This window comes from Ambystoma mexicanum, chromosome 10 (genome assembly GCF_040938575.1).
Source record: "Ambystoma mexicanum isolate Mex_15411 chromosome 10, UKY_AmexF1_1, whole genome shotgun sequence".
Taxonomy (NCBI): Eukaryota; Metazoa; Chordata; class Amphibia; order Caudata; family Ambystomatidae; genus Ambystoma; species Ambystoma mexicanum.
The window spans coordinates 788,988,329-789,000,876 of record NC_090932.1 but is presented as its reverse complement, the minus strand read 5'-3'; the positions used below and the strand labels follow the sequence as shown (position 1 = coordinate 789,000,876).

General features: G+C 41.4%; 1 protein-coding gene across 1 annotated transcript in view; it reads right to left on the bottom strand.

Annotated features, from left to right (window-relative positions):
• Nucleotides 1-12,548, bottom strand: part of RSRC1 (arginine and serine rich coiled-coil 1) — a 1,885,372-nt gene that overhangs the window by 1,800,152 nt on the left and 72,672 nt on the right. Inside the window, exons 2-3 of the mRNA XM_069618446.1 lie at nt 9,290-9,479; nt 4,502-4,630 (exon numbers count right to left, since the gene is read on the bottom strand). Coding sequence (XP_069474547.1) covers nt 4,502-4,630; nt 9,290-9,471 — 311 coding nt within the window. The 5' untranslated portion in view covers nt 9,472-9,479. The remainder of the gene's footprint in view (nt 1-4,501; nt 4,631-9,289; nt 9,480-12,548) is intronic.

Genomic DNA, 12,548 nt, shown 5'->3' with positions numbered 1-12,548 from the left:
ACTACTTCTGCAACCAGTTACGTTTAGCAGGAGTGGTATTTGGGGCCTTCATAACTGTCAAGCCGTCCTCCTATATGTCATCCAACAATGGGACTGAGACAGTGGTCTTCTTGGAAGACTCTTGTCGTTCAAAAAGGAAGCCTTCTTTTTTGTTCTCCTCCGTCACCAGATTGAAAGACTTGGCAGCCATAGATATCGGAGAGTGGAACAAAACAATCTCCCCAAGTGGAGAAGCCCTGGAGGGCGTGTTGACATCTGGGGGTTCCTCGTCTGTGGGAAAGTAGTCAACAAACTCATCCGTGTGAGTACCAGTAGTATCTGTGTCCGTGCCAGTCTACCTCTGAACTGTTTTCTCCACCACCATGGGCAACGCCACTGGCAATGGCTGAGGGGTAACCAAGGCCGTATGAGGCGGCATCGGCTGAGCACGAGAAGGCCTTGGAGGGCTCATTGCAGGAACTGGGTCGGGAGCAGTGGGCAGTCGCTGCTGTATTTCACTCACCAGTGTATGTCAGGTGTGCAACATGTCCAGAGTCATGTCCCTTGGAGCAGAAGCCAGACTTGGGGCCCCTTGGAGGGCTAAACGGCTGGTAACGCCTGCTGGCCGGTGACCCATCATGAGGCATAGGTAGAATGGGGTTGGGTCTCTTGAGGCCCACATGAAAAGAGCAGCTATATCTGGGTAAGGCGCTGCTAATAGATGCAGAATTGCAAATCCAGCTTGTACGTGCGAGGCAAACTAGAATAACCTTATTTAGTTTTTATATTTTTGGTTTCAAAAGTGTCTATGGCTTGGCTACTAGTTCTGATATATATTACAGGGCCTGCGGTAGCGGCCCTGTAGTTATGGTTAAGTTGCTCAACTCATAGAAAGAGCACTTTTTGGGCGGCTTATAACTTTGGCGCCATTCGACCAATACTCACCAAACTTTCCAACAAAAAAAGTACATGGTCACCTTGGGATGATTTTGCAAAGTTTGGTGCAGTTTAGCAAGTTATGACAAAATAAAACATACAAAAGGCTATAGCTCACTCGCACATGCATATGAGCTACAGACCCGTGCAACGCTGGGTGGTACAACTAGTTACATCATACTTGGAAAAAAATGCATTGTGCCTAATGCAGTGAGTTTTATTCAAATGATTAAATCTATATAAATCAGGATAAATGTATGAAATGCATTTTATGTATAAGATATTTTACCATGATAAAATGGCTGCCACTGGGGTGCTGTTTAGTTGGAGGGATATGCTGGAGTCGAATGACTACAGAATAATTAAAGCCAGTGCACGCAACATCAAAGAAATAAATAACGTCTTGAGAAACAAAGTAACAATGATTGCCTGACGAAGTCTCTGTAGCAAGACGGAATGCGTGGTGCTGTGATGCCGAGCTAGATGGAATATCAGTTTCTTTAAGTCCATGCTGGACAGCATGCTTATTGTAGTATAATCTGCTAATAAAATATTTTTTTTTCACACTGGAGACAGAGTGCTGGGGTAATTTGAATTGAGTTTGGCAGTGTTATTCCATTTCTAAATTTGCAAACCAACAGTTGTGTGGTCTGTGTTAGTAACGGTTATCCTTTGAACCGTATCCCTGAGCCCCCAATACAAGAAGCAGTGCACCTTTTTTAAAATAGATATAGCAGAACTATTAGCCAAGCCATAGACAACCAAAAATATAAAAAACTAAATATGTAGGCAACTTGAGGTTTAATGAAGAGCTATCCATGTTTAAAAAAAAAAAAAAACTAAAATATTTGGACATAGATGTCCAAAATCCCTATTCAGCTAATGGTCTCCTGCTTAAACATGAACATTCCAAATATAAAAAGGCGGTTTCAGAGGCTAAACGCAAAAGCCTTGTCACTAAAACTGATCATCTGTATAACCCCTTCAAAACCCTGTTCAAGATCTTGAGGAACACAGAGTCCCTTTACACAAGACTAGTAATGATCACATTACTACCGGAAGGTGCAACAATTTACAATTTGTTTTGTTAATAAAATAAACAATTCAAACCAATATTAATGATTTTCTTAATCAGCACGAGAACCAAGACATTCTATGCTCAGACCCGCTAAAGAATCAAAAAGCACTGGCTAGGACATTTGAATTTAAGGAGTTAGACACTAAAAACATAAAGCTCAGTCTAAATCGTACTAATGCCCTGGTGGCCCGCGTCTGTCAAAAGTGGTGAAGAATTGTGCAGAGTCCCTGTTTATTATAGTATATCGCCTGATCAATGTTTCCATCTGAGAAACCTTAGTGGCTGAATGCTTAAAACATTGATAGATCACACCCCTCCACATCCTTAGAACAGAAAATACTCTGCTATTATAGAATCACCACTAATGTTCCTTTCTTGTTGAAAATCTTATACAAGGCTGCAAAAATGCAACTTCAAGAACATTTAGACTCCTATTCAATAATTGGAGACAAAATCTGGCTTTCGCTAATGCAAAAGCAGCAAAAATGGATCCTGTTCGATATTAAAAGACACCCTTCTAAAAACATTGCATGATGGGGGTATTGGGATGTTGATGCTGCTGAATCTGTCTTCAGCATTTGAAACCCTGGATAATTCGGTCTTATCAAAATGCCTGAAGCAGGTTGCCATAGTCTAGGACTCGGCATGTCGCTGGTTTGAAGCCTTTTTAACAAATCGCACCACAAATCATCTTGAGACCTTGTCCTCTGGTGTGCCCCAAGGGTCATGCATCTCTCCCCTCTTATTTAATATGTATGTGAAACTGTTACAGGACCTACTGGTGGATTTGGTTCCGGATTTCCAAAACTATGCTGACGACACCCAGATAGTATTCCACCTGAAAGGTAACACAAGTGTTAGCTTTATTCAATCCACCTTCCAGAAAATCTCTAGATGGATGTTCGCTAACTGGCTTGGGTTAAACCAAACTAAAAGTGAGCTTCTCTTGATTCCCCCTATATCCATGAGAGGGAAAGAAAATCCTTTCCCTGGGGAAATCTCTGTCAAATTGTTTGTAAAGATTTTGGACAAAGCAACATCACTTAGCATGACCTTGGATGAGTCCTTCTCTTTGACTAGCCAATTTAGTAATATTATCAGATCACATAATGCAGGGGTCAAGTCCTAAAAACAAAAAGGTGGGGGGGGGACTCATTAACATACCAATTGAATGTGGTTTCACCAGAAATTAGAATATCAAGGTGCCCTCTGAAAAAAGTGTAGGGACTTCTGAAAAAAGTAGGGGGGGGGGGACTGTCAACCTGCGTGTACCCTCGACTTGAGCCCTGACTTAATGGTTCTCAGACAACCAAGACCTCTAATGTCTGAAAAACACTGTGCCACCTTGACAAGGGCCACAATTGGTTCACAAATGTATTACTGTAACAGTCTAACTCGGACTACGACATAAGCAATCCCGCAAATTAAGATGCCTCCAAATTCAGTGGATCGCATAGGTTCCAGCGTTTTAAATGGGATCGCATTTGCCAAGGATGACGCGACTTCACTGGCTACCTCTGAGCACCAGAATTAAGTTTGGTGCACATTCGTTAAGAGTCTACACCGCTCAGCTTCAGAATATTGTTTAAAGCATTTTGTTCGATATGAGCTGCCGAGACCCTTAAAATCCCCCAATAAACTAATGATAACTATTCCACTATCTCAGACAACTATCTTTTGGCAGGTCAAGCACTGTGCTGTGTGTAAAATCTGGAATAATCTTCCTTTATTTGTGAGTGAAATATCAGTTATTTTACTGTTTAGAAAATAACCAAACACCTTTATTCTTTATCAAAAGCTTTGCTGCCTTCTGTTCCGTTGCCTGGTCTTTTTTCTACTGAAAATGCCTCCTTAACTAACGTACGTACACCATACGAGACAGAAATAGAAAAAGGCATGCATACACACAGCCCACTTGCAGCGTTTTAAATTACAAATCATAACAGAAAAAACGTTGTGTTGTTAAATGTTAAAATATCATGATATACTGGCAAAAATAATCAAAAAAATAAATAAAACTGGGAAGAGGTTGCCCACAATCTTGAGGATAAAACTCAATATGAAAATGACTTCCGTTGGTAAATTAATGTTTTGGAGTACCAGGAATAAATATGTTGGCATGATAGAATACATGGGCTTGCTAAGTCTTTCATTCTGTTGATTATAGCCGATGGAAAAAGTCTATGCAACTTCAGAAGCATATGCATTGTACCATACCATTTTATATGAACCACAAAAGTGACCTCAGAAAGTGTGCATTGTCAATAAATACAGTTTACAATGTAAAGTATTCATTTCATGACCCTACCTAATCAACAATACACTCCCAGTATTCACAATAATTGTGTATGTGCTATGGAGGCAGCATAACCAATCCTTCATTTCCTACATCAGTCCACATCTTCCATTCATGCATGTACCACCAAAGCATGTTAAAACTTACATTTTATAAATTGCTTAATGCTGCGCCAAAACTTCTTTTAAATTAGTACAAAATTGTCATCATACCTTCGAGACCTACTCTTCGATCTCGACCGATGGGATTTATAGGACTTTCCTCCATCTCTTGAGCGGCTCTGACTATGCTTTCTCCGAGACTCATAAGAAGAGGAGCTACTGCTTGAGTCGTGCCGTCGCCTAAAACAGTGTAATAGTGTAGTCAATGAAAGCAAACCTATTCAATTCACTGCGTTTTTGCAAAAATAAAGTTCTAAAATAAGAGTTTAAATATTAAACATATCGACGGGACAATAGTTTCATTTTTTTTTAGCAGAACTTAATATAATATTCAAGTAGTGATCGATTTAATTTATATTTGCATATTAAAAATGTAAAGACGTTTTTTTGACGTTTTTTTTAATAAAGAATGTCTTCAAAATAATTTTCTCCGATAACACCCCAGATTGGTGTGCACTTGTAGCAGAAACGCACGGATGCTAAATTTGTGGTCCACTGGATCACAATTTCTATTTAATTAGCCCCCAGCAACCAATCTCGTTGCTTGGTTTGTAGGCTTCATCCAACGGTATAAACCTATGTCCCAAGCAAACAGTTGGCTGCTCGCATATTCTCCAAGCTCCCTCTTTCTCCCATCTTCGTTCCTTTAAAATAAAAAAAGCCTACACTTGCCTTTTTTCTCACTGCTGTACCTGCATTCTCGCTTCCCATGGTCCCTTCTAGCATCCACCACCAGCACACCCTCATGGAAACAGAAAGGGGTCTCACATTCTGAGCTATTTTCTATTCCGATGGTGGCCACTTTGCATTGGTTTACATTTTTTACCAGAAAACATGTTCGCCCATGTGTTTTCAGCAAAGCATGAACACAAGCAGGTCATGCTTCCACTGCCCATGGGTTTTAAAAGAAATAATCCACGGATCACCATCCAGTACCTGGTGCTAATGACCCTTTGCCCACGTTAAAAGACCCTCATTGTCCACTTCCCTAGGGCCCTTATCATCCAAGGATGGGGAGTCCCACCAGACACCTGCAATATGCCCGATTCTGGCAAATATTCACAGCGGGCGCACAGATGGACCATGAAAATACACGGGAAAGAACCTTGCAAACAGATGTAGTCTTTAGTAATTGTTAACTTTTTTAATAGCACAAATAACATCTACATTCTTGGTGCAGCCATACCATACCCAAAAGGTGCCTCCCCAGTCAGGAAAAATTAGGCCACGGTTAGTTTTGCTGCCTGAGTTACACGATTCAATTAAGTGGAGCCATGGACTCCTGGCTCTTCGCCTGGGTAACAAACAGAGGCAAAGTAATGATCACTAGAGTATGCAGTTCCTAAAATTGTATTAATTGTGGATATAATCCCAAACAGAAATCACAAAAGGTCTGTGCACTCCCAGCAGACCTGTATACATGTACCTTTCCCTCGGCATCCCCTCTCGCACCTATCTGACTTGAAAGAGACAAATGTATGTAGCTTTACAGGAGTATTTAGCTTTAAATGAGTATGGAACTATCTGTGCAAAACCTTACAAAAGTTTCAGAATTCTGGATACAAACAGTACTTTTTAATCTGTGTTCCAAATTAGGTGTGATTGCCTCTTAGCCATGGACAGCCCAACATCTCTCTCACGCCTCTATTTCATCATGTTTCAAACAGGTTGGACTAGATATAAGCTCTCTTTCAGAAAGAAGATATCGGAAGAAGAGGCCCTCCTTGCAGGATAATGTGAAAAGGCTTTCTTGACCGTTACATTAAAAACCAAAGGTTGCATCACCCTAGGTCAGTGGTCTTCAAACTGGGGGTCCCGAAGGATGTCTGGGGGAGAGGGGTGAGACTATTTAAAAGGGATTAAGAGGACTGTTTTTAATATAAAACAAGGATTAAAATGACTGCTTTTAATAGAAAATATAGGCAGTAGAAATTCTGCTTAGATTTTAAGGAGCCTGGGGTCCCCCTGGACATCCGTTGGGCCCCATAGGGGTGGCCAACCCCTAGGTGGGGGGCCCAGTAACAATAGGTTTACTCTTGGGGGGGGGGGCTGGTGCAAGTTTGAAGACCACTGCCATAGGTCTAATTTAGTAATAGTGTAGCCTTTAGGAATCCAGCATATTAAAACCTGATTTACATTGATCAAACAATTTCATGTCTCCCTTGTCAAACAAGAAAGCTGATCTGTGACACACACCTCTCAGCCACAGGGTAAACTGCTTTGTCCGATACTCCATTGAGAAGTCTGCATTATTGACAATTAGGGCAAAGGGCGGGGAATAAGCCGTCCAGACCATCTCTTTTAACACTTGCTCAAAACTTCTAAAGTCAAGTACAATATGGGATGAATTTCTTTGCATGCTAGTCTAGACTTCAAATAAAGCCTAAGCATTTTACCTCGAACTTCCCTTCTTAAAACCAACCTTCTCCCAGTCAATATATTTTTCTCAGTCTAATCAGAAACCGTTGTACTTTCATTAAGTTTCCCGTAATTCAGAATCTTGACTTGTTCTGTTCTAAGTGTTGCACCAAATCACTCTTTGCCACCTATTTTTTCTACCATCCGAGCTTTCTACCGACACATGCTACTTTCACTTCAATTTCCATCATTCATTGTCTGGACTTTTTCCTCCATCGCTCTTGATAGACCTGGCTTTCCTCCCACAAGCCAGTCGGCAGAGTCCTTCACTGACTTCACTGCAGACACTTCAGGTACTTCAACTACATTTGCCATAGTTCAAGTATTTGGACCAAAATCCCCAGAGCTGCTCCTCAGGTGCTTTTCACAGATCTGGCATTTCTCACATCCCACCAATTAGCGAATTTTATTCAGCACCTGCTTGGGTTTTGGCTTTGCTTTAGGTGTACATACAGAGCGATTTGTCAAAAGACTGTTCTGTATTTGTTTGTGCTCAATTCATCTGGGGTTCGCTCACTGACTCACTTTCACTTGAGATTTCCAACACCTCTATCTCTCTTCCATAACTCCAAAAGTCATCCTCTTATTACCATCCATCTCCAGTCATCGCTGGAATGTTCTTTCCCAGTCTTCATTTAATTTGAAATTGATTTGATTTTATAATGGCTATTCCAACTCCTTCCTTCCAAGTGTAGGAAGCCCTTTGACTTTCCACTGTGATCTACGCAATGTGAGTAAGAGTGCAGCGTAATCCCAAACAGAACTTCTCAATGCAAATCTCTTTTTGCCAATATCTTAATTTCACATTGGAAGGCCACTTCCCTCAAAAAAGGACCGGAGGCTGACTGACAAGGGCGGGTGGCGGGGGAAATAAATAAAGAAAATGTCCATATAAAAAAAATATTATAATAATCTATACGACTGTCATACAGTAACAGTTCACACTGCTAATTCTTTATCATTGTGGTTTTTCCTAAACCTGCAAGATATTGCTAATCCCGTCCAAGGTGATTACTGCAAATCCTGCTGCAAAGAACAATTTCCCTGTGAAGGCCAGATTTGCTAAGTCACTTGTGAAAACGTGCTTTATAATATTCAATTTAAATGAAATTTTGGAATTAAATCCCTTATAAATTCCCTTTATAAAAGCTTTTGCCTGCTCGGAGAGTGAGACAGAGTGGTCTGAGCAGATGGCAAAATCTGAAGTTGCTAATAGCCAGCCAAGCATAAAAAGTCACTTGCCTCCTGAATTGTACACACAGCACACAATTTTAACTTCTCAAGAGTCAATCATCACTAGCCAAGAGCTAGACGAGAGTGTACATTTAGAGCCCCGGTCTCAGTACATAAAATGGTTTCCCATGTCAATGATTTGGAAGACATTTTGGAGTTCAGTGGGATATTTTCTTAACAGTGTCTGTTATTTTCCATTATTATATATACAGACTCAGAGCCTGGAGCACTCTCTCGCATATCGATCTGTTCACTTTATCACATATAAGATTTGAATGACGATTGGATTGGTGGCCAGCAGCAAGGAAGGAAATCAAATACCAAAAGTGATTCTTGATAGGGTGAAAACGGAAGTCAAGTTTGAAAGCAAAAGACTGATTACAGAAATAAAAGCTAATGCAATAAAGAAAGATCTGTAATTGTAAATATTTCTGTAAATCCCTTCCAAGTTCCCTTCCACAATGTTTACTTCTAAACAGACAGGCAACAGGCAAAAATAAACCAAAAAAAGGACACAACTGCAACCCCAGAAAACCTGTGGAGAATGTCAGCCTATTGTCCGCAGGCAAATTGAGCAGCTCTTTGTATAAGTAGCAGTGAGAGCGAGAACCATGAGCACTGAAGCAACACATTCAGACTGCGGCCAGATTGTAGAAGATACAGATGTTCTGCAAACTGATCAGCATTAGCACAATGTTTAACATTAAGGAAGTTGCTTTACTTCTGTTAGGTCACGGACAGATTTTGTTCCTGAAGTGAGGCACAAGAATTTGCGGGAAAAAGACCCCCGCCCCACCTCCCCCCGTATTACATATAGTAACCCATGGTTGTTTACACTAAATTGGCAATCACGTTTCCGTGTTTTACACTGTTCATTACCGATATGTAAGGGGTGTTTCTTGTATACTTCAACACTCAGAATTGGATCGGAGTTCGCAGTTTTTAAAATTGCCTCATTTTCAAATCTGAACCATGTGTGTGCCCAAGAAGTAGACGGTTGGTGTATACTCTAAAAATCTGATTATGGTCTAAAGAAATTCACAGTCTGAGAAAAGTTTACCAGTGAGCAATGAAATCTGTGTCCATCAATATATGCTGAGAGTGAAACATTACGCAAAAGTAAAAAGACCTCTAATGTGCCGGTCTCTGTGAAAAGTGGCATTCTTGCAAGAAAGCATAAAGGCTCACCTTCTGTCATACGAATGGGAGCTAGATGGGTGCTCTCTCGACCTGGACCTCGATTTCCTTCCCGATTTCTTATGGCTGTATGTTCTACTGTCTGGAGAACTACTGGATGATGATCGCTTGCGTTGTTTTTTCTTCCTTCGACTTCTACTGTCATCATCCGAGTCTGATGAGTAGCGCCCCATTTTAAAACCTAATGCAACAAATATATAAATTCATCATGAAAAAAACATTTTGTCTTTTAAAGCAAAATCTTTATTGGACAAATATATCTAAATGAAGAATGCAAAAACAATTGTTCTACAGCAAGCAAATAAGCCTTCTAGTTAAACTTTGCGGGTGTGGCCATCTAGGGAAGACATGAAGTCACCTTCCCTGTGAGCTCCGAGTGGCCCGCAGCAATCCTTTATGTAGATTATTAGTGTTACCTTCACCGCCCAGAAGACTGAGTCCCAGGCGCTGCTTGGGAAGTTTTTTGGTTGCAGTGAACACCAGATAGACTTTCAGAGGAACTCAAGCTGGCTCTTAAAATGGTACCTGCCAACTGAATTCTCTAGCAGCTGTGCAGTTGCAGAACCAATGCACATACAGGGACAGGCTGTGCCCCGAACCTAGGGCTTCCACAGTATACTAGAGAAGACCAAAGAGGCACGCACTGATTTTGACATAGGCCAAGGGGAGGAGTGAAGCATCTCAGCAGGACCACTGGTTGGCTCCTCGGCTGTGAACAGGCTCATGAGCAGTTAGACAGTGTGAAATAAACAGGCTATTTTCAGAGATCCCAATGGTAGACATCGCTTGATCAAGGGGTTTAATCAACGAGCAACATTTCACATTGGTATCGTCCTGTGTTCCCAATGAAGAACAAGACCAATCCTTTGCTAATATTTTAAAGGTATTGGGCACCTTCTGTGTAATGTGAACTGACCGTTGGGGGAGGTTTGAATTGTGTACTGAGCCCTGAAATTGACATGATGCTTCTGCCACTTTGGATTGATAAGCCAAATGTGCATCCATTGGCAAAAATACTTCCTGAGCTATCGGTAATACAGGCCAGGTGGTTCTTCCATCAGCATGGGAGAGACTACACACTGCTCATTCGTTCATAAGGGCTTCTCAAGAATTGATATGATATTGCTCTCCTCAACCTTAATTTCCGGGGCCCTGTCTATTGACATTGGCCAACGATATTCATCTGATCATGATCAGATCTCTCAAACTTCAGAATAGTGCTCCAGAAACAGGGGGTGAAATCCTTGGAATTTGAATGACATCTTCTTAAGGGACGTGTCAATGCGAACCCACAAAGCAAACTGTTTCCTGGCTGCGAAACTATGCAAATTAAAGGGACATAAATATATTGCACGGTTAAGGGATACAACAGGGGAGCTGAGGTGAATCAAATAATGGAATCTTAGTACAAAACTCTCATGAAGGAAGAGACATTAAACTTACACCATCAGAGGAGGTAGCTAGCTTCATCCTCCTTAGTTCAAATACCAAGAGAGGATAAGGAAGATCACGAGAGTGTAAAAATACCTGAAGCGGTAGAAAGGGAGTTAGGCTCTCTCATGTTGAATAAGGTCATAGGACCGGACAGATTTCACAATTGTTACTATAAAACATTTGTAACTTCCCTCATAAAGTTATTCAATAGCATCTCGGACACAGAGACAGTGGCAATGCCAACAATGACACCATCGTTAAAGTAAGGGAAAGACCAGGAATGCTCATCTTCCAACCCATATCACTCTTTACTGTGAATGATGCTAAAATGAATGTCAAGGTCCTGGGCAATGGGTTTGATGCAAGTCTTGCCGATGATCCTGAATTTGGATCAAATAGGATTTATAGGAAACCTTAATGCCCATAGAACATCCGAAGGGTTCAAAATATGGTTGAGAAGGGTAAAAAGGTGAAGAAGTTTGCATAATTAGCTTTGGACACACATCAGACTTTTGACAGTATAGACTGGGTCTACTTGAGTAATTTAATGTAATTGTCATTTCTATGGCAATTTTCCCATTACTATGGTCTTGAAGCGCTGTTGGGTAACACCCCCGGGGGACCCAAGTCCAGGTATGGGACATTCGTGGAGTTTAGAATACATGTGCCTTGAAACACTTGTGTATAGGCACTTTATTCATGCCATATCATATCATGCGTGCATTTTAGCCAATACAAAGGTAGGTTGGGGTGGCCAAATCCCAGCTAGCTGCCCATGTCGAGCTAGCATCTGGATGGGTGCTGTGAGGTAGTCTGGAGAGTATGCAAGAGCAGGAGGCTCATTATGTGTGCAGCTAGACCAAACTTTTGTCGTGGGGGTTAGCTGCATTCTTATGGCAAAGGTGTGGTGCAATGTGTCTTAGAGTAGTGTATAATGGCAGGTGCGCGAGTGTGGGTGGCTGGGTCTTCGGCTATGTTCCATAAGCCTGGAGTGGGATACGTACCTGTGAATCCTAGCTGATTTCTTAGTTTCATAGATGCAGCTGAATTTAGAAGGGGGTGGATTCAAAGCCCGGTCAAATTCTACACAGTGGCTATATTCAAGAGCAGCTAAATATACTAAAGTGGCTATACTCAAAAGGCAGCCAAATATACCACTATGGCTATACTCAAAAAGCAGCTAAATGTAACCGTGCCTATACTAAAAATGCAGCTATGTATAACACTGTAGCTATATGATATGATAGGTTATTTATAAAGCGCTTAATACCCAGAGGTTTCTAAGCGCGGACCCGGGGATCCAACCTGTGGTGTTCTGTGTCGTCTTGCTTCCAGCGGAGTCGTAATGAGTTTCACGGTCTGCATTTCGGAAGTTCTGTAAAACACATTGCGACTCCGCTCGATAACACGGCCTCTGCTGATCTAACAACCCAGGGACCATTCCATCCCGTTATAGCTTTGAACATTCGGTACGCGCAACACGGGAAAACGAACAAAACTGAGGGCCACGAACAAAAGGCACCCAGTCACGTTACAGTTGGTACAAAGCACCAATAAACAAAGAATTATCGTCGTTGCTATATTAGATTATCCCTCACACGCTGTGAAAGAAATTGAAGATTTGCGAGATGAGAAGATTTTCATACAATGTGCCATTTTAATCCACCTGTGCCACTACACAGTGTCCTGAAGTCGGGCCCACCAGACTTTGCAAACCAGATTGTGTCAATTGCAAATAGTCCTAGGTTGGAACCCAGAAACACAGCTCAGTGTCGACTAACCTGAGGGAGATTTCACATAAAAAAAGAGGGCTGAT